Source organism: Gavialis gangeticus, unplaced genomic scaffold (genome assembly GCF_001723915.1).
Source record: "Gavialis gangeticus isolate Ggan-Ray unplaced genomic scaffold, GavGan_comp1, whole genome shotgun sequence".
Taxonomy (NCBI): domain Eukaryota; kingdom Metazoa; phylum Chordata; order Crocodylia; family Gavialidae; genus Gavialis; species Gavialis gangeticus.
Window position 1 is genome coordinate 17,965 of NW_017728992.1, and position 22,109 is coordinate 40,073.

The 22,109-nt window shown below is 45.1% G+C and overlaps 1 protein-coding gene across 1 annotated transcript in view; it reads left to right on the forward strand.

Moving 5' to 3' along the window:
* Positions 1-3: 3 nt before the first annotated feature.
* The window catches only part of TMEM245 (transmembrane protein 245), a gene marked incomplete at its 5' end in the record, with an annotated part of 178,928 nt that continues 156,822 nt past the window's right edge, over positions 4-22,109 (forward strand). Inside the window, one exon of the mRNA XM_019518358.1 lies at positions 4-270. Coding sequence (XP_019373903.1) covers positions 4-270 — 267 coding nt within the window. The remainder of the gene's footprint in view (positions 271-22,109) is intronic.

Below are 22,109 nucleotides of genomic sequence, written 5' to 3' on the forward strand. Positions count from 1 at the left end.
CTGGGCCGCCGCTGGCTGTGCCGCTTGCAGCGCTCTCGCGCGCCCCTGCTGCCGGCCGCGCTGCTGCTGCCGCTCTGCTTCGCCAACTACGGCGCCGAGGCGCTGGGCCAGCAGGTGCTGCGCCGCCGCCGCGTGCTGTTGCTGCTGGGCGCCGGTGGACCCCTGCTGTACGGCCTCGCCTGCCTCGGTCACTCGCTCGGCGCCCAGGCGCTGCTGGCCGCCGCCGCCCACCTCATCTGCCGGGGGCTCGACTGCTTCAGCAGCCAGTGGGTGAGTTGGGGGGGGTGGTCCCCCACCCGGAGCCCACGCGCTTTCAGCCCTGCCCCGCCCCTTATCTGCATCTCTCTTCCTTCTCTACTTCTAGGCTGACTGTTCTCACCTTGGGGCCTAGTGTTGGGCACAGGCTCTGCTTTCTTTTCCCCCAATGGGTCAGAGATTGATTTTCTTTGTGGCACTTCCCCCCCCCACCCCCTGGCCCCAGGCCTGCTCCAGGCACTTTCCTCTAGGCCAGGGGTTCTTAACCTGTTTTGTACCAGGATCCACTTGTAAATATCAGTGGTCAGTCCCGACCCAGTGCCCCTCACTCTTGACTACTGCCTCTGTCCCCAGCTTGTGGAGCTGGGAGGTGGGAGGCAGGGGGCAAGCAGCCCTTCGCAGGCTGGAGCTCTACTGGCCTGCAAGGAAAAAACCATGGTTTCCCACATTTTTCCCACTTTAAAGAAGAATCAGTTTTTAAAGTTTGCTCGTGACCCTTTCATATATTTTTGCAACCCCCTTTTGGGTCACTCCCCATGGGTTGAGAAACACTGCTTTAGGCAGAAGTGCTTTTCTCATGGCTTACTTGGCCATGACAACCTCCAGGTGACTGGGCAAGGGATGTATATAACACAGTACTGTAACCACAGCTGTAGCCAGCAACATTTGAGTTAAGAATTGTTAACATGGCTAGCATAACTAATTCCTTTGAAATAGGAACTAGCTTTGGAGCTGGGGAAACACTAGCATTTTCTCATGGAGTGTTGTCTGTCATTGGTGTGCAGAGCTCATTGAAGTTCTCCCGAAGAGTTTGTGGTTATACACAGATCTTCTTGCCATGTAAAGTCACTGGCTATAACAGCTTTCCTGCTATGGGACCAATGGCTACTGATTCCACCTCATCATGGGCTTGGCCTGGTTAGGAGCCCACCTCAGCCGCAGGCCTTAGAGAGACAGGTGCTCACCTGTTCCAGGGCCTTAACCACCTGTTCTAGGGCTGCGACCTGCAGACCGGGTCCTCCCAAGTGAGCCTCCTATTAGTGTCTGGTGACGCAACCTCGAGTAACCACGGGGCCCTGACTTTTTAAAACAGTGGTTCTCAACCTTTTTTAGACTCATAGCACCCCTAGATAGACTTGTAGCTCCTCTCAGAAGATGCCAGCTCTTAGCTTTCACTTGTTTTGACTACAAAAAATAATACAGCAGTCTTTTACCATCATGGGTTTCTGTTTGAAATCTCAGGGTCTATCTTGTGAATCCTGTTTTTAAATCGAAGGGTGCCAGTGTTGCATGGCACCCTCCAGCACCCTTGACAGACTCAGAATCACTAGGTTAAACATGCTAACGTGCCAGTAGGAAAACTGCTCTGGAGAAAAAGATTCTGTTAGAAGCCTGCATGTGCAAAAGTCAAGGTGGTTGAAGGCCTGGTTCTGGGTTACCCCCTGTCCTGCATAGAAGTTGAATGCAAGGCAGTGGGATTCTTCTGAAGGGCAAACAATTTTGGCACTTAACTGGTCTCATTTCTGCCAGCAAAAGAACTGTCTTGCCTGTGTATGCGACCTGGCCCAGGTATCATGGGATATAGTAGTCACACTATTAACTCTTAGCTGAACTGCAGGCTACCTGCATGCTGGTGGGGAGGCATAGGAAAGACTGGTGGGCACTACTGCACTTCTTATAATTGGCATGCTGAAAGTCACACTGTCCTGCAAAGAATGTATCATGCTAAAAGACAAATGCTAAAATTAGAGGCAGGTTTCATATAAGGATCCAATGGCTCTTGGCATGCAGGTTTGACTTAAGATGTTACAGAGCAGACTGCACAATATTGGCAGGCATAGGAGACTTTTGTGATGCTGAAGTAAGCTGTGCTGTAACATGTGGATGGGATCTCACTTGTTTGTGGAAAGCAGATATAATGATGGGCTTTGAAAGATTGCACCTGAAAGAAATACGTACAACAAATGAGAAAAATTTGGCTTGAAACTCAAGGGTTATAGTCTGGAAAAAACTTCTGTAAAACTGAATCAGAGAGTTTGTCACAATAGCAGCATGTTTATTTTCCAGTTTTGATAATGATGTGCTTATTCTTCTAATTCTGATCTTTTGCACAAGGATGCTATATAATATTAAAAAGTAATGCAGTTCTGCCTCGAACTTCTGGAGCAACTTGTGTTTTGCTGCTCAATGGTTGATATGTTTTGCTTTTTGTATCTTATGTCACAGGTACTTGGAGCTAGGCACAACACTTAGTTGTTTTTAAAGTATTCTCTGTCTATGCTAGTCCTGTGAACATTTAAGTATGTATGTAACTTGGCTTCTACACATGAAGTTAAATGTTTTGTAGAATGTTAGGGTGAGAAGCATTTCAGAAATGGAAGGCATTATTACTTATTAAAACATGTTTTATAATACCAGCCCATAGTAAGAACTTCTGAAGTAGGCTATACCTTTGTGCATCTGTGCTTTTCGAGGAAACTTAGAACTAGGGATGCACCGATGGAGATTTTGGAGGCCAATACCAATAGCTGACCTTTAAGGAGGTATAACGGTCGATACCAATCCAATTTCCCATACAGCTGTGTGCAGCTGATAAGTCTATTTTAGTGGATGGTGAGGGGGGAGGGAAGGGACATGGGGAGGGCAGATCAAGGCCCCTGCAGAGAGGGAGTGGGGCTGGTGTTGCCTAGCTGGGGCGGGGGATAGAGCCATGGGGATGGGGGGGAGGCGGTTCCCGCAGGTGTGCGGACTACCAGTTCTTCCCTGTTGGTCAGGACAAGATCAAAGATGGACAATACCCTAGTCGTATCCTCAGCGTTCTGGAACAGAACATTGTCCTCTATGTAAGTTCGGAATCAGCTAGACACTTTGTTTGGCTGTATTTCCCTTTCAGCAGATATCTGGAAAATCAAAGTTTCCTATCAGTACCATCCCATAGCTTTTGGATAGATTTGTTACCTGCTTGAAGAGTGACAAATCCACCTCCACTTCCTGATTTGGTAGCCTATAATAAATCCCCACCATATTGGTGACTTATCTTTCACCTTTCATCTTCACCCAAATGCTTTTTGCTTTGCTGTCGTCTTCCTCCTGAACCAGGGATCAACTGTGTGTGTTTTTGACATGCAAGGGAACACTGTCACCTTTTCTCCCAACCCAGTTCTTCCAGGACAGAGTGTAACTCTTGATGTTGACATTCCAATCATAAGATCTGTTCAACCAGGTCTTGGTGTTGCCAATCAGATTATAGTTCTTTTCACAAGGCTTCAGCTTCCAACTCGTCTTGTTTATTTCCCAAACGTCTCTCATTTGTACATATGCATCAGATGTATTTTACATTTTGACCTCTTTGTTTCCCTTTTGCACCACTTGTTGCAGTCCTGTAGCTCTTTGGCCCTTTCCCAGAGCTGAGATGCTTTTTCAAGTCCTCTCTCCTCTGAACTGCGTGCCCTTTTGCTGGAAGGTTTTGATCACCATCACCTGTGGAACCTAATTTAAAGTCCTCCTTACTAGGATGGTCAGACAACACCCCAAAATGCTCTTCCCTGTTCTTATCAGATGAGTCCCATCTCTTGATAGCAGTCCTTCTCCCAAGAACAGATGCCCATTGTTGAAGAAGCCAAAGCCTTCACTGTCTCAACCATGCATTCACTGCCAGGATACAGTGGTCTGTGTTTGCACCCTTGCCTTCTGTGGGAAGAATCGATATGAATACCACTTGTGCTCCAGGCTCCTTAGTCCTCCTGCCAAGAGCCTCATAACTGCCTATCTGCTCAGTGTCATTCCTGGCAGTATTGCTGGTATTTACTTGGACAAGTAGGAAGAGGGTAGTGGTCTGAAGGATGGATGACCTTTGGCAGACTCTGTGATGTCTTGAATTCAGGCTCCAGGCAGGCAGCATATCTCTGTGCCCACTCATCTGGGTAACAGGTTGGTGCCTCTGTCCCTTTCAGAAGGGAGTCGCCAACCACCACCACTCTTCTCTTCCTTCTTGGTGTAGTGGTCCTGGAGCCCCTGTCTTTGGGGTCTTGCACTTCCTGCTCTCTAGGCTGCCAATTCTTCTGCCTCGTGCCTGCAGATGTCTTCCGTGTCTTTTCCTCAGCAGTTCTGCTGCAGAGTGCTTGAAAGTGGTTTCTGACTTCAGTCTGCTGTTCTTCAGTTTTGGGGACTCTCCTTAAGAGTAGTCACATGCTGCTGCTCATTGCCCTTTGGCCTCTTCATTACCTGTTTCTCATAACTCTTGTCAAAGTAATTTTCTTGTTCCTTGATGCAATACAGCATGAATACCCATGCTTCCAACCTTCGAGTCTTCTCCTCCAGAACAGACACCAGCTTGTGTGTGGTGCAGATGAAGTGATGTTGACCCTCAGGGAGGAACAGGAACATGACACATCCTGAGCAAGTCACAATCTTTGACCCAGATTCCATTTGTACCTCTTTTTCTCCCTGGAAAACACCTGTGCTGTAAGGAGAGAAAAAAAGAGGAGGGGGAGACATGTTACAAGATCTGGCATATACTGAATACCTGCACCAGGGCCCTTGCACACTCACAGATGTTCACTGAGTCTCCTGCTCCCCGGTTTCCTCCTTGGGTGGACTTGTTTCTGTTCGCTGCTCTCAGTTTGCTGGGGGTTGTCTTTTAAAAAGGCTGACTGCTAGCATCACCCATCAGTTAGCTAAACCAGTCCCACCCAGAGCAAGCCCTGTCACTCAGTCACTTTGTGGGGGGGAGGAGGGGAAGAAAAGAAAAAGGAGAAAAAAAGCCCGGTGGGGGGGCAGTAAACACACACCACAGGGGAAGAAGGGAAAAAATAAACCCCCCATATACTCGCACTAGGTGAACACTTTAGCACCAGTCAGTCATCATAACCGACTGTCAGTAGCACAGAGAAAAGCCTCAAGGCAGCGTCTCAAACCAGCACAGCTACCAAATACATCCCTGAAACATGGAAGATGCCAAATTTTAGCCAATTTTTGGATTTAAACTTTGTTGCTGAACAACAAGAAATACTTTACTGCCGTCTGACACCACCAGGGAAAGATTTCTACCTTATCTGCACATCAAAGAGCAACTCATAAAGTCCCTCTCATGGATCCAGAGGGACAGACTTCTACCTTCAACTTCCTCTGTGCAAAAATTAAGTTTATTTTCTATCTATGGGGAATTTTTATCATCTTTAATCTTCCCTGAGCCTGAGGAAAGACACGTGTGCCCAAAAGCTTGCAGAAAAAGATAAAGTTTTTGCAATTTCTTAGTTGGTCTAATAAAAGGGATCATCTCTGAACCAAGAGTTCTAGAGTTGTGCATTTCTTTTTGTCTCAAACTAACATGGCTACCAAATACACCCCTCAAGGCAGTCTCACACCTGTGCTGCTGATCCCTGAGCAACTGCTCTCTTGATTACTGCTCAGCAGAGCTTTTTCTTTTTTTGAAAAAAGGATGAGATATGAATGGATGGTATGCCTTTTTGTCTAATGTCATTGTGCTTAAACAATGTCAGGTTTACTCTGAAGGCTGAGGAGAATCTGGTTGAGGAAAATGACTAAACGTTTTTGGAGTTGCAAGTGATTAAATATCTTTTCTGATGTTTTGATTCTTCTAAAATACACATGCCTTAAAAAATCTTATTACTTTTATTATTATTTATTTATAATCTTATTATTTATCTATATTTCTAACATAGATATTTTCCTTTGCAATCCATAAACTGTATTGTACTCAAACTTTGTTGCTAAGTTTGCATTGTCGTTGTACCGCAAATCAGGATAAAGGCCTATTGTGCTATGTGTTGTAAATCTGAAGCTCTACTCTGAAAGCAACAGAACCAGCTAATCCTGATAATTCAATCTGAGCTTTGAAAGTATAGCCAGTTCCTTTAACTTTTTTATATGCTATTTGTGTTAATAAAGATTTTGCTGGGTCAGTTAGATCTGAATAGCGCTGTCATCTTGATTGGGTTGAATAAAAATTTCTAATGAAGTGTAAGAAAAGAGAGAGAGTGCCCATGTAACAGATAGGCATAGAGGCTCTGAATGATGACAGTAAAAACAATAGTGAAAACTTTTTTGCCATTAAAATAGACAGCTATCTGAAAATGATGAGGGTACAGATCTACATTTTTATGTTTCCACTTACTGAAGTAAAATGGCATTATCCATGGGACTAGTGTCTTATTTTTCCCGGTTCCTGGATGCTAGATGGAACTTGTTTATAAAACTTAACTATATATGGTTGAAGTTAAAAAAAAATCCTAGGATATATTTCCAAGTCAAAAAATCCTAAGTCTTAACCAAAAGAGATTCAGAGGGGGTGGAGGGAGAAGAATGCTATCAGGGGGAAAAATGCTCAGAAACAGACAGACCTTTTAATACATGCATATGCTAATATTTCAAAGCCAGTTCTAACTTTCCTGCACAGGTTCAACAGTGACAGGGATCCCCACCTACTAGGGAACTAACTATTTGTATCACCTACTATTAATGAAAATGTAATATTTTTTTCCATAGGCCTCTTGATGATGGGGCATTATGAATTCTATGACTGGAATGGGTTTTTAGATTTTATGGGTAAAGTCTGAGACTTAAAATGGGAAGGGAAGCTAGGGAAAGTATGCTTGGATTTTCCACTTTAGAGTTTTGTTCCATGCCTGAGTTGTAAACTAGATGGCATTTGCTTCTGGGAGATTATCAAGAATAAGATGTGAGATGACAGGATTCCTTAAGTCCCAGTTGGGTTCAGCTGGAGGAGAAAATACAGAGTAGTTTTCTGCCTCTGGAGGCTGTTGTGCTGTGGAGAATCCAGTCTGAAGCTGCTGTCACTCAGGCTCTGATCCCTCAGGCTTCACAAAAGCAAAACAGCATGCAGTCTCTATGGGCCAACATTTCACAGGCCCTCTCTTTATCACCCTGATAATGTGTGAGGCTGACTTCAAATGACTGCTGATCAGGATGGGGAATCCCTGAAGCATCTAGCAGCAAGTGTTACAGTTTATCCTTTTGTAAAAATGGAGTATTGGCGCTGGATTTGAGAATTAATGTGTAAATGTTCATATTGTAGGCCCCAAATGAATTGTGTTGGGGAGTTCTTTTTTTTTTCTTCATTTATTTCTATATTGGGTAATTGTAGTAAAGGGTCTATAGTGGTGATGTCTCAGAGGGTGGGATATGCTAATAAAAGCTTGACACACTATGCATCTTGTAGATTTTGGCATGCAGCTCCTAGAGCAAGAAGTTTGGCCACTTCAGTGGATATTAATAGAAGCTATTTAGAAATGTTTAAGTTCATGTTAATTTATTAAGTATTTTTTTTTTTCATTTTTCAAGTTCTCTGAGTCTCTGAATGTGGGATCTGCTTGTGTTGGCACATGCCTTTTGGATGGGAGTTCACTGTCTTTTGCCCATAAGATCCGTTAGGGATTGTGAATGCATTTTTGCAATCTTCCTTTGGTGCATATAAAGGGGATTGGCAGTTGCAAACCCCCCTTATTTCACCTGCTTCTCTCTTGGTGTAGAAGTGTCCTTTAGTGTTTCGATCAGTGATTCTCAACCCTTCGGAAAATGCCAGTTCTTAGTCATCTTTTGTTTTTTGACTACAAAAAAAAAAACAGCTAGAGCAATTCTTCTATTGCAAAGAACTCGGACCAAAAAGGGGTCCTGTTTTTGATATTGTGGATTCCTCTTTGAAATTTCTGCTTTATCTTGTGCATTGTGTTCATATATATAACAGTAGTAACATTGTGTCACACCCCACCCCACCTGTAAAAGGATCTCGAGGTACATCACAGTAATGCAGCTCCCTGGTGGAGAATCACTATTTTAGGTGCTTGTTTGCTGGTAGTATTATGGTGGTTGCTGCAGTTTTTGTTGAGGATAATGTTTTTCTTTAGTAGCTTATTGGCCAGAACATTTATATAAATGTTTAAGCATTGTAGTGGGAGCGTTGGTGGAGCACCAATGGGGTGCTTGCTAAGTAAGGGGTGTTGCAGGCTATGAGGGAGCCTGCTTTGTGAGCAGCAGGGACAGCCTTCCCCCGTAACCATTTTAAGGGGAAAAGTGGGTGGCAGAGCACCTTTTGTGTCTGCCACTTTGAGGAGAGCAGACAGGTGCAGGCCAGCCCTGATGAGGCAGCCATTTTAAGATCTTGGCTCTCAGGGCTGGGGCAGCAGTTTGCTGCCGGCAGCCAAGGGAGCAACAGCACCTGCTCATGCCGCTGCTCAGGAACATCTTGGTGGTAAAGGAGTAACTATGGGGCTGGTGGGATCTTACACCCTAGGGAAAGGCAGTGAACATAGAAAAAACCAGCCCCAGCCTGGAAAGGGGCTTATTGTTTGTAGGGCTCCCCAGGGGCTAGGCAAGCCCCTGAGTAGATCTGGCAGGGGTGAAGCCTGGGGCTTTCTAATAGGGCCCAGAACTGGGGTCCCTGTTGTCTGTGGAGGTTACGATTAACCAGTTTGGCAATGTCGGGGTACTGCGTCTGTGACAGTAGGGCCGCATGATCCTTGGCAACCCAGATTTGTCCTGCCAGAGTAAAAGGGTAGGGCAATGATGGTAGGTTGGCGAGCTCGGGTCTACTTGCATAGCTTCTCTAAGCGTTTTGGAAAAATTATAAATCGCAATTAGTTCTCTGCTTATCGTTTGGTTACAAAGTTGGTGAGGGAAACGGCCGACAAAGGTGGCTTTTCTTGTCTGGTTCTGAGCATTAAAGCTGAAACAGACTATACTGGTTTTAAGACTGGGTTGTTTGACTGTGACAGAAAGGGTATGCAGGGAGCTTGGTCGTTCAAAAGAAAGCTTTACAAATTGTGAATAGTTTACGAACGCAGGTGGGGAAGGTAGGGTCATTAGCTTGGGTAAAGGTACGGCAACTGCCTTGAACTCGAATTGAGCGGCACCATCAACCTGGGGAAGTGATCGGCCACAGATTATACAGTTGGTGGTCTCAGCTGTTTCTGCGTAGGTGGCGAGTAGATCGAGGTATGTATTATGTGTGGGTAGAGTGGTTGCTGTCACGCAGGTCGTGGCGGTCATTAATACCTGAAAGAAAACAGAATTGTGGCTCAGGACTAATTTTGTTCCTGGCTCGTAGTTAGTTTGCATTTGCTTAACCAGTTATGGTGTGCCAACACTGGGGTAGAGTCTTCGGCAGTCGGGGCGACCCAATACGTGTTGGGATAAATGGCATTTGAGAGAGTGACTGCCATGACTGGGTCTTTTTCTTTGCTGTCTTTTTTGGGGACGAGCAACCAGACAGGTGTGTCGTTCTGGAACATGGGCTTCCATGGGGGGGGCGGTTTTGGGGCAGCTCTGTGCTCCAGCGGGAGCAAGCAGCATTAATATTTGTAACCGCTAAATGGAGGTGGTTGTGCCACCCTTTATAACTAGGTCTGTTACTTGAGGTTTTTAACATTTCTTTTAGGGTGCCAATTTTTCGCTCGACAACACCGTTACTTTGTGGGTGGTATTGAAGATGCTTATGGTGTTGGATGGCGTTTTTTGCTAAGAATTTTTCTATGGCTGTAGACTGAAAAGGTGGGCCGTTGTCTGTTTGGAGTTCCGCAGGGATACCCCAGGCTGTGAAAGCTTCCTGTAATGCGCTTATGAGCGCGTTGGCTGTTGTGGTGCGAACTGCTTTGCACCACAGCTGGTGCGTCCCAACGTCAACGATGACCACGCACTTGGGGAATAGTTTTGCGCCTGTGAGGGGGCTGATTAGGTCGAGCTGCCAGGTTTGTCTGGCTTTGAAATATTTTTGATCGAAGGCACCATGTGAATAGGTAAGCTTATTGGTGCACCTGTGTTTCTGACAGTTATAACAGTGCCGGGCAGGTTGATGCCATTCCCAAGCTGGTATGTTGGCTTTGGGGCTGGGGTATTGCCACCTGTACCTGTGGTATAGCTTATCACCGGACAGGTGACCCCACTCATCATGCAACCACTGCACTAGCGGGCCGACGTTTTGTTTGGAGGTGGGGGGTTCGGCAACTAATACTTGAGAGGTGGTTTTGTTGTTTGGGTGAGTTTGTTGCAAGTGGTTGTCTAGCAATTTGTGTGCCCAATACATGTGGGGGACATGAGATGGGATATGGACAATGAAGGGACTATTAAAGCCGGATTCAGCTATATCAAAAATTTCGGCCCACAACGTGGCATGTTGGTGTGGGCTGGCAGAACAGGTTGCAGTGCGTAGCGCGTATCTGGAATCAACACCTGTGATTAAGTTTTCGTACTTGCCGTGGATGGTGGCTGCGTGGGTGACCCCTAGCTTGAATCCCTCCACCTTGGCTTCTTGGGCTGAAGTGGATGCGGGTAATTTTTCGATTAGCATTTTTTGGCAAATGACACAGTACATTTCTGCTTTGGGGCAATGTTTTGTCGAGCTGTCAGTCACTATCCAGGGCTTGCCGTGGATGGGGGTGAATGTGGCATTTGCGTGACTGGGGCATGTTAGGGGGGCAGTGCCTTGGGCTGCCACAAGTTCCAGTCGTACTGTGCCTGTAATAATAATTTTAACCAGGTGCTATTTGTGTCTTCGAAAGTTGTTGGTGGTTCTTGTTTTGGTGAGGGCAGGGCTGAGACTGCTGGGCCTTCCAAAGTGCCTTTATGTGAGGCCCAGGATCTCATTGTTTAAAGCTAGTAACAAGGTTCCTAGCGGGCCGTACCTGTGTTTGCACCCCGAAAGTCAGCAGTGCGAAAAATGAACTAGTTTATTTTGGAAGACCTGGCCCAATACATGGTAGTCGTCACAGTCACCTGGACTGACCATGGGGGTGTTCAGATTGTAGTGGTAAAGGGGTTGGGGTTTACGCATCGAGTTGTGGAGCTGGAGAAGAGCCTGTTGCTGTTCTCCTCCCCAGATGAATGGGCGTCCCTTTTTATTAAGTTTTTGAAGCGTACTGAGGGCTGGTAGATCGGGTGGGCCAAGAAAAGCTCTTTGGTAGTTAACCTGACCTAACAGGGTTTGTATCTCATGTTTGTTACTTGGAGGCTTTTCTAACCAAGTATCAAGGTTAAGGGCTCTTTCTGAATCGGGTTTGAGTGAGTCGGGTGACTTTGACGCCTAAAAATTTAAAATGGGTTGTTGCGCTGGTGGCCGACTTGTTGTTGTTGACGGTCCTGCCATCGGCGGTCAGGGTGTGCTTTATGACACTTAAGGCGTCAGAAGTGGATCTTTTATCTTTTCCTATGACTAGAATGTCATCGACGTAATAGAGAATAGTGGTGTTTTCGGGGAGAGTGGCTTCCATTAAACTATGTTGTAAAAGCAGTCTGGCCAGGGCTGGGGAATTTTTATAGCCTTGTGGAGCGACTTGCCAGTGGAAAATCTCGCCACCGAAGGAGGAATTTAACGTTCCACTTGTGTCTCATATGGGGCCACTATAAAACATGTCCTTCAAGTCAATTGCCTCCCGCAAGGTATACGATTTGTCTTTTGGCTGGTATAGGATGTCTGGTAGGGTGGCGGCTGACGTAAACTGCACTAGGTGGATTCGTTCACTGGCGTGGCAGTAGTCAATGACTAGCTGATAGTCACTAGGTTTTTGTGGTTTAGGGATACCCCACCCTGAGGACAGGTATCGACTATAGTCGACCTTTTCTAATTTCCCTTCTTCTAAGAGCCTTGCTAACAGTTTCGTAATGACTGGGATTCCGTCTCTTTTGGTGGGGATGGGGGCTACTTTCCATAGCTGAGCGCCTGTGACTAGCTCTGGGATATGTGTGGATTTAATGGGGGAGATGATACTAATGGGGAGTGCTGCGCATACATATTCGTTTAAATTGAGTGTGTGCATGGTGGGGATGCCGAGGAGATTAATGTCCCCCAGGAGAGCGGATGTTTTTAGTCTGCTGATTGTGTGTAATGGACGACGGGTGTGGTTTTTGTTGCATGGACCCCTTGGAGGTGGACTTGGAGGTTGGTTTTAACGTGGGGGACAGATGGGTGGAAGATATTGACCTGGGCCCCTATGTCTAAGAGGAATTTAATGGGTGTATTGTTGACGAGTAAGGTTAGATAGGGTCGTGGGTCTGTATCATGGGCCGCTGCTAGGGCGGCCTCTAATCGTTTTTTGAATGGAGATTTTTTGGGGTTCCTCGAAACCCCTTTGCTTTTGTGAAGAGGTACTGCTCTTCGCTTGATAACTTTCTGGCTTCTTCCTTCATTAGCCTCCCCGATTAATTAGGTAGCCGAAGACCCACCATTCAAATGAAGTTCTTTCTGGGCAATTTTTATTTGGCACTCTTGTGCTGCGTTCCCAGTGACTTGTAGCTGGGTAGGTCTTGGCCACGTATGTGCTCTGAGGCTTAGGGGGATTTTTCTGGTCTAGGGAGTCAGGGATTTGGGAGATGATATTTAAGAGGTTCGCGATAGGCTGCGCCCCTACGGTTTTGACCCACAGGGATAGGCCCGGGTCCTTTTTGTGGAGGGTGTTGAGGACCCCTTTAACTGACACGGGGTCAATAGGGAGGACCGTAGGGTCTGCAAGGAATTTTTGAGGGTATGGGGTATGTTGCTGGGTGGGAATCAGACCCGCATTGCCTGTTGGCCCGCGTGGAGTCCATGAGGCGAAGGAGAACCCTGCTATGGCGTGAACGAGGTGCTCACCTGATGTAATGCATCCTGGTGGGAGGTTGAAGGCATTTAAAGTGGTTCCTGTCAGTTGGAGAACAAGTAAGGGGAGATTAATGGGCCAGTGATTGTTGGCAAGTACGTGTTGGTTAGTGCCCCTGTTGGAATGCCATCGGAGGGAGCGGCAGAGGTATAATGCCTCATCCCTGTCGACCTAGATCTGGCCCATTGCTAAATAGCAGTTGCTCGAGCCAGATCATGGGGGGGTTCATTTGGTCCAGGTCGTTTTGAGCTTTCCAGTAACTCTCTCAGCTCATTGGTGTTCTGGGTGCGATAGGTGGTGACCTGGGAGGTATTGCCCTGGTGGTCAACCGTAGTTTTTACAACAGCGACGGGCATGGTTTGTGGCTGAGGTGGGGTGTCGGGTGGGGCTGATGGATTGGGAGGAACCTCTGGGTCTGGGTAAGGGGAGGGTAGCTCCTTTTTATTGGCTGGGGAACTTTCCTCAGTGGGGCTCTCAGGTTTGCCCTGCATGGTGGTGTCAAGTGCGCCTTGCAGATTTTCTATGTGGTGGAGCGCTGCTGAAAACTTGACCACCATAACTAAACACTAAAAATTCATTGTTTCATAAAATTCATTAGTAACAGTGAATGGATGCTGGTACAATAGTAGGCAAGAGTGGCAGTTTCAAAGTTGTAATTCATGTTTTTCAGGTGATTATCCCTAGGAAGTATGTGGGAGAGTACATATATGTTTTATTGATTTGTAAACAGGAGGGTAACTTCACTTGCATAATAATACAAACCAAAAATCAAGTTATGAATTCACTTAATTGGCTGTGCAGGTCAGATCAAAACCAAAGCTAAAATTGCTTTTAATTTTTGTTTCACTTTCAGTTCAGCAAACACACAGAGCACTGTCTCATTTCTTTTCTTGAGTTGGGAAAGTTGGAAGTGTTTGCATAAGATGTTAGTTTTTTAGTGCTTGCTTTTGATTTGAAGTAGTCATAATAATGCCTAATCAGAAAAAAAACTGGTGTGTGGCATCATTATAGTGAAGTTCAAGCCACTGAATGAAGGAAGAAAGTTGGTAGATGTAAATATTCTGGGCAGCAGTATGCTAACAACTAGAATGAAGAAACATTTAATACCATGTGGAAACTATCCTGAAACAGTACTAGCCATGTATAGAAAGCTAATGCAACCAAGTGGTGGAACAATATCATCTGAGAAAAGTCTACTTCAGGAATCCTATGCAAGTAAACAAATGAATGTGTTAAAAAACACACAGTATAGATTAGCATCTATATTGTTTTAAAACATTATAATTTTAAAAGTTGTTAATGCAACTCTAGACTTTTATTTATTTATTTGAAATATTTGTATCCTGCTTTTCTGCTTGCACTAAGCACCCAAAGTGGCTTAGGCTTAACAATAATTTTAAGAAAAATTACGTAATAAATAAATAATTAACTATTTCAACCCAGCAGAGTGAGCTTAGTCCTCTGGCCGATGGCAGAGGCCAGACTATACTTCCTTTTGGCTCTGCAGTCCTAGGACAACTGAGCAGCAGTGGGGAGAAGCAAGCTCCCTGCTGCTTCTTCTGATGGATGAAGCCAGATAGGCTAAAATAAACACCCACCCCCCCACCCCCACTTTTTTTGCAGGAACTTGGTAGCTCAAGTGAAATAGCAGATTTGTAAAAATGGAAAATGAAAATGTTGAGCTGCCAGGTCTGGGGGAAGAAAAAAATAGGATGCTCTCTTTCAAGATCACTGTCACCAGATATGTGATCCACTATGAGTAACTGTTGAAGATGGTCAAGCTTTGTGGACAAGATGTCAAAAAAAGATCAAGAAAAAGCAGATGAGATGTTGGCTCGAGCTATATTTGCAAGTGGTACACCTCTTTCCATAACTGAAAATCAATACTGGAAGGAACATTACAAACTAATTTGCCCATCATATAAGTTACCATCACATCGCTTATCACATTCTCTCTTAGATAGAGTATGACAGAGTTATGGTTATTCAAAGGATTGGTCAAGCAGAATCACTGATTCTGATGTCAGATGGATGGACTGATAAACAAGGAAGTCCTTTATTGAACATTGTTAGCAACACCTGAAACAATATTCCTGAAAGGAATTGCTACCAAATCTTCTCATCATATAGGTGAATACATAGCCAAATAACTGAGTGAAGAGATTGAAAGTCCAGGTCCCTCCAGGGTACAAGCCCTTGTAACTGATAATGCGAGTAACATGAAAGTGCATGGCAAATATTCAAGGCAAAGTATCCTCATTTAATAGTATTTGCCTGTCTTGCTCATGGGTTGAATCTTCTGGCAAAGGACATATTAAGTGTGAATACAATGAAGACAATATTGGCAAACTGCACAGTGATTGTGAAGGTATTCAACAATCTTCATGTTGCTAATCGGACTTTGAAGAAATTACAGAGAGAATCAGAGGAAGGAAAATTTTATTGTCAGGAGAAACTAGATAGGGCTTGGCTGCAAAGTGTTTTACATAGTTTTCTGCACACAAAGAACTGTTTGCAGCATGCTTCAACAGATGACATGGTATCCCAGATTATTCCTTTGAACATTTGGATGCAGATTCTTGACAGTGACGTGTTCTGAGTTCAAGTTCACGGAGCATTCAGTTTGCTACTACCAGTTTCAGTGGCTATCAAGAAACTTGAAGGAGATGCACCAAGCCTTTCGAGTATTCCAGAGATATTCAGACAACTAAATGAAAATCTAATCGAGCTTTTGCTGCCTTCACCTCTATCCAAAAAAAATAAAATAAAAATGGTGGTAGTAGTAGTAAAACAAACGTTTACTAAGAGATGTGAGTTTTGCTCTCATCCCCAATAAACCCTTTGTTTTTCAGGGACAAAAAGCATGCTTTCTCCTTTTAATCCCAGGGAGGGCAAAGCCCAGCATCAAAAGCTGGAGCTTTCAGTTTTTTGGTCGTTTCACCTCGTGCATGCTATCCCTGCGGTCCCATTTGATCCTGGGGTGGGTAATTATTTTGGGTGGAGGACGGCTTACTGAGTTTTGGCAAGCTGTTGAGGGCTGCATGGATAGCCCCACCCCTTGACGGGTGCCCTGCCCCTCCGGTCGCCATCTGGGGCCGGAAGTCCTACCCTTAACCTGACCTTTTGCCACTGAAAGTCCCTTCCCTTGCCCCTGGAAGGACTTCTTTGGGGAAGAGGGTTTGCCGTCGGGGGAGGGGGAGGGGGGGGAACATTGCATACTAAAAATTGAACACCCATAATAATATAACGTAATTTAATTAAAAAATACGTTTTTGTCTCGATTTGTGTGTGTTTGTGGTGCATATGCAGAAATGATTGCATTTGGAGGTTTGTGTGTGTGTGTGTGTGTGTGTGTGGGTACAGATGTGGGTATGGGAGCCATGTAGTGCAGAGTGGTCGGCAGGTGGGCAGGAAAGTGGCGGGCGGGGTGCAAGTGAGCAAGCGCATGTGGCCTGCACCAATGTCCCAGGGCCAGTGGCGGTGGGGCTCAGAGTGGGGCAATAGGAGTGCAGGGTGCGGGTTGGCAGAGGTCTGTTGAGCTGAGCTGGGCTGCACCAGCAGGGAGGGGAGGGAGCAGGCCTGGCTTCATAGAGCCCCCACTGGCCAGGACCCCACGCTTCTGCCACCCTGCTGGCTCTGGGGCACCAGCGTGGACCCTGTGCTCCTGCTTGGCTGCTGCTGGCTCCTGTGCACCTGCTCACTCCCAGTGCTACCGCCCCAGCACGGAGTGCCGGCCACAGGGAAGAGGGGGCCACTTTTCCATATGGAGGCACAGAGTCTGCCTGGCCTGATGGCGTGCAGCTCCTGCCTGCAGTGCTGCAATGGGCATGTGCTGGCACAGAGCCAGGCCAGTCTTGTGTAAAGGTGCAAGCCAACGGGCCAGACTTGCTCTGTGCCAGCATGTGCTGGCCCTGGGACTCAGCCAGAGGTACACTGGGGGCTTTGCCTGCCGTGGCCTTGAGCACCCCGAAGGCCTGCTGTCTGTTGCTCCTGAGCCACTGGTGGTGGGGGTGTGCACCACAAACCCCACATCCACACCCCACACACCTTCACAAATACCTCCCCACACACCCCACCACACCCCTATCCATACAAAGTACTTGCATATATTTTTTAAGAAGGTTCAAATAGTGTTATTTTTAATTATACCCCCCCATTCCTTCCCAGGCAAGCAGCGGGAGCTGCCAAATGAGCAACTTGTCCCAGCCCCTCCCTCACCATGGGGGGCCTTGATCTGCCTCCCTACATTCCTTACCTTCTCCCTCCCCTTCCACCTCACCAGACTTATCAGCTTGGACATGGCTATATTGGCAGCGTGGTAAAGTTGAAACCCACGTCGGAAGGTTGAAACGGTGTCAATTTGTAAATGTCTTAAGTGCCATTTGTTGTAACTCAAAGTCATAAGTCAATGACTGCCTGTATTTAGAATTTATTTTATTATAGTGATTGAGGCACTGGTAGGCTTCCAAATTGCTTTAAAGCAGTAAATATCAATAAAACGTTGTGTTCAACTGATACCTATATATAGTGGCTTTTCATTTTAATAATGGATTTTGGGTTTTTAATCAGAAAATTCAGAGATTTGTCGATTTGTTATTTGTGCTTTAGATTGCTACTCATGCTTTAAAAAATCAGAGAATTTACAATTTTTAAATGGAAAACTAGGATCCTTGCTCATTACTCAAATTTTTGCAGTGAGTTCTGGCAGCAGGTATACTGTCTGCAGCTGGAGTGGAAGGACAGTGGATGGGAGGTGGATGTGGACCAGCTGTCTCTTTTGGGGGACTTTTTTGCCTCAGCTTCATCTAGTGCAGTGTCATTTTTAGGTTTATGAAGCAAACGTTGACTGGTGGGACATACTTATGCTGCAGAATATGCGGGGAGGAGGGCACTTATCTGGAATCTTTGTTGAGTTTATATCAGAGTTTCTGCAAGTTTCCCTAACCATTCAGAAGGATGTAGTTACCATTATTTGGAAACTTACCAACTTGACCTGTTAGCTGTTTCATGAAAGCAATCTGGCATGGGCCTGCTGTGATGAATGTATCGCTGCACATTGCACAATTTGCCAATCCTAAAGAAAGTGTAGTCTGCTCAGGTACAGATCCTGTAAGGTGGAAAAGTAACAAGTAATTACTGTTTAGTTAGATTCCACAACACTACAGAATTACTTTTCTCTCATCTTCGAGATACCATCCTCACAGTCTCTCAGGGAACCTTTGGAATCCTCCGGCAGTGAACCTTCTTCGTACGCTTACCACATCTGTAGTTTGTTGCTGGCTATAATGGCTTCTTGGTTTGTATTCCACTGTGCTGGGTTGTAGGACAGAGCTGTCAGTGGTAGGAGGGCCTGATGACTAATTCTGTTTGGGTCTTTGCATTTAATCTTCTGGTGGAGGAGCAGGCTTGCCTTTTGGGTTGTAAGGGGAAAGGAGCGATAGTGAGCAGATTAGTAATTGTGTTTGCAGCTTTGCAGGCAGTCAGAATAGTAAAGGAAATGTAACTCGCCTGCATTACTAGGAAGCAGACAAATTGCTGATTTAGGAAAGCCAAGGGAAGCCCAGTAGGAGGTTCTTTGATAATATCCATTGGAATTATTCTGTCTGTTTTGAATAATGGCAAAAATGACTAGGTATTCTGGAACAAGCGACAAGATGAATCTGTCTTTGAATGATAAAGATGTAATAGAGTATTTAGTACTTTTTATAACCTCTGTGGACAAAGCACTAAACTTTCAGAGAAGTAAGTGCTTTTTTGCAATGATTATGCAAAATATTTGATAGTGCTATTGAGGTCTTGTTATCTCTATCCTTTATTGTGGGCCACACTCATACATTTTATATAGAGGTAGGAGCCTTAAATACTTCTGAACTGATGAAATATTTGGAAAAAATGCCTACGAAGTACTGTATGCTATGCTGTGATATGATAAAATGCTTCAAAATGCATTTTGTAGAATTCTTACTTCCTACTTTGCATTGCTTTTAAATGCTTTTCTATTGCCAAGTTTTCATTTTGAGGCTGGCATGATGGGAGTGAGGAAAGGGGTTTTCTGCAGCAGAAAGTGAAGAGGAGAACCTAAAGGGGATTGATTGGGATAAAATGAGTGTTTAAATTCATGTTAACTTCAGTAGTATTGTTTTGAACCAAACCCCTGGTGTGGTTGGTATTTGATCATGCAAGGTGGTAGGAGGCAAAGGAAGGGGATCGAGAGGGGAAAAAGGAGTAGGTCTGTAACTGGTTGAGCTCTTGCTGGGCCATCTAGGAACAGAGTACCATTAGATGTGGACAGCAAGACTGCTTCTGAACACATTCCTTCCAGTGTGGTTGCCATTTTGAGCACAGTGGGAGTGGTGGTTAGCTCATGCCACTTCATGAAGATATTCTGTGTGTACCTAAGAAAAGATAGCAGTTGCATATTAAAGCATGTGTAGTATCAGTTATTTAGAATAAGAACAAATAACATCAGAAGATAATTTATCATCAGCTGAAGTCTTCAGTGAGAGGATAAGAGACCATTTGATTGTAGGGCTGGAGGGTTGTGTTTCCAGATCCACTTCAGGATTGTCACAGCCTGGCATACAGTCATTTTCTTGTAAAGTGAATTGCTTCTGGTTTTCAAGTTTCCATGGTCTGACTTTATTTTAGCATCAGAGTCTGTGCCGTCATTGGCTACACAGTTTTCCTCTACAAACTGTGATTCTTCAGTGGTGTCCTGTGACAAAACTCGTCTAGTGTCTCCTGATATGACAGTCAGTGTGACTGTTGCCAAAGTCTGCTTTTTCCCTCTGCTGTCTTAGAGGAGGTCTCACCATTGATTGAGCAGTATTTATTGCTTGCCTTGGAAACCACTCTTGTGCTATTCAATCTTGATCTCCCTGGACCCCTTCCTCTTTTCAGAGGGCAAGTAGATCCAAGGTGTGGCTCTAGATGGGTACCCAAAGCATTGTTGAGTTATGACAATAATACTGATTGCTGACTGCAGGTGCCTGCAGCTGCAAAAGACTGATCCAGGCTGTGAGCCAGCATTTAAACAGTGTTGATACCTGGTCATTGTGACTTGAGCCGTAAAAGGCATCAGATAAAAGACTGTTTAGGTTTTGGTGGCATAGAGAACAATATGAGATGGCACCTGGAGGACTGCCAAAATAATGCTTAATACAGGTACACAACATCAAGGTAATATTCAGTGAATTTTGCAGAGTTCCAAAGAAGCATATAGAATATGCATGGCATTTGCAAGTTGTGGTGACCAAGTTGCCTTGTCACGGTCTGGGCCGACACGATCGGACAGGTGGGGACTAGCGGCGAGGAGTCAGGCGGTCAGTATTCATATGGTTGCAAAACAAACTTTTATTTTCTTGTACTTATGCCACCAGGTAACAGTAGTGTAGCACAGGTCAGGCTTGGTTACAACAATAACCACAACACGAACACGACCGTATGTGAGGGTGGGGTACGCAAGGAGACGATGGTGGCGGACGGACGAGTTAGTTGAAACGAGTCGAGCGTGTGTGAGGATGGGGTATGCCTGGACACGATGATGGCGGGGAGACAATCACAAGTGGCCAGCCTGTGAGGTAACTCTGGGCTCATGCGAACCAGGGTTCTGTGAGAGCTGGTCTCCGCTCTCTGATTTAGCTGGTCTCCGCTGTGGGTGGAAACTCGCTGGCTTAAATACTGTCTTGGTAGCCAATCACATGGTTCTGCTTTTGGAAAGTTCGAGCCAGATTACATAATGCCAGTACATGACTGGGCATGCGTGTCTTGCCAATTCAGATTACCTCATTCAATTTCATACCATGTGTGGGACATGTTTGGACATGCGCACTGGCCCTTTGGGATTTTTCCACTCACACGCTCGCATTAGTCTCCTTCAACTCTGTGTTATCCAGCATTCATTTCAATTCTGGTTCAGACACAAGTTTTAATGGGTATTAAAATTGAATTGTGTGCAAACCTGGTCATTTCCATGTATAGCAACTGAAATTAGTATGAACAAATCCACTGCCTCTCCTGTGCAGACAAAGTCTAAAGTGTTAGTGATGGTGGTCACTGTCAATTTATGTTACTGAATCATCTTCCTTTGCTGCTTTTCACTTGTTCCCTTACTTCTGTCTTAGTTTCTCCATTATGTTTGTTTTTTGGTGAGTTCCTTTATCTTGTATAGCCTCTTAAGACTTTTCAGCAGGACGCTCTGGAATTTACCCATTTCCTTGATGCCTTCCTCATCTGCATTTTTGGTTTGGATATGTTCCTGTTTGTTGTATATAAAGTTTCTCAGAGAGTAAAGTACAGCTTTTCAGAATAGGTGGCCTGGTATGTAGAAAGGAGTGGATTAGTCACTTGGAATCCCTTCAGTATGATCTTCATTCTCTTGCATCTGGTTAGAAAGAGCATGTCTGAGCAAGGTTCTTGTATAGACTGATTGCAGTCCATTTCATTGGCTCGGCATAGTGTCATCAAAGAACAGAGAGATAGTTGGCTGTGTTAGAGATCTTTTTCTGTTTGATGTCATCCATTTGATGAAGTGAGCTCAGGCTCACAAAAGTTTAATCGTATCTGATTTAATTAGACCGTAAGATGCACCTCTGACCTGTTGTCTTTGCATTTCTTGTCTGTTTTGGATATCCCACTGCCTTCCTAACCTAAATGCAGGGAAAGCCAAAAGTATATAGTAAACAAATCTAACTAGCTTTGAATGTTGTGTGCAAAGAGATGGCCAGTGAATGGGCATCACAAACATGGGATAAACATCAGCGTGACAGGAAAGAATGATGAACCTATTGAATGAAAAGGCTTAGGTTATTGCAGTACATGAGTGAGGGAACTACTGTATACAAGAAGAAATGGAAAGAAGACTGGCCTATATACAGTGAAAAACACTGGTCTTCTAAGTTTGTTTGATGTGTTTTGTAATCTTTGAAGAACAGGACCATTGTCTTTTACTTACTGGAAAGCACAATGCAGTTTCATAGATGCTAGGGTTGGAAGGGGCCTCAATGGATCATTGAGTCTGACTCCCTGCCTGTGGCAGGAAAAAGTGCTGGGGTCATGTGACCCCAGCCAGGTGCTTGTCCAGTCTCTTCTGGAAGACCCCCAAGGTAGGGGAGAGCACCACCTTCCTTGGAAGAGTGTTCCAGATTCTGGTAACCCTAACCATGAAGAAGTTCTTTCTGATGTTCAACCTAAATTTACTCTCTATCAGCTTGTGGCTCTTGTCCCTGGTTATTCCAAGAAGTGCCC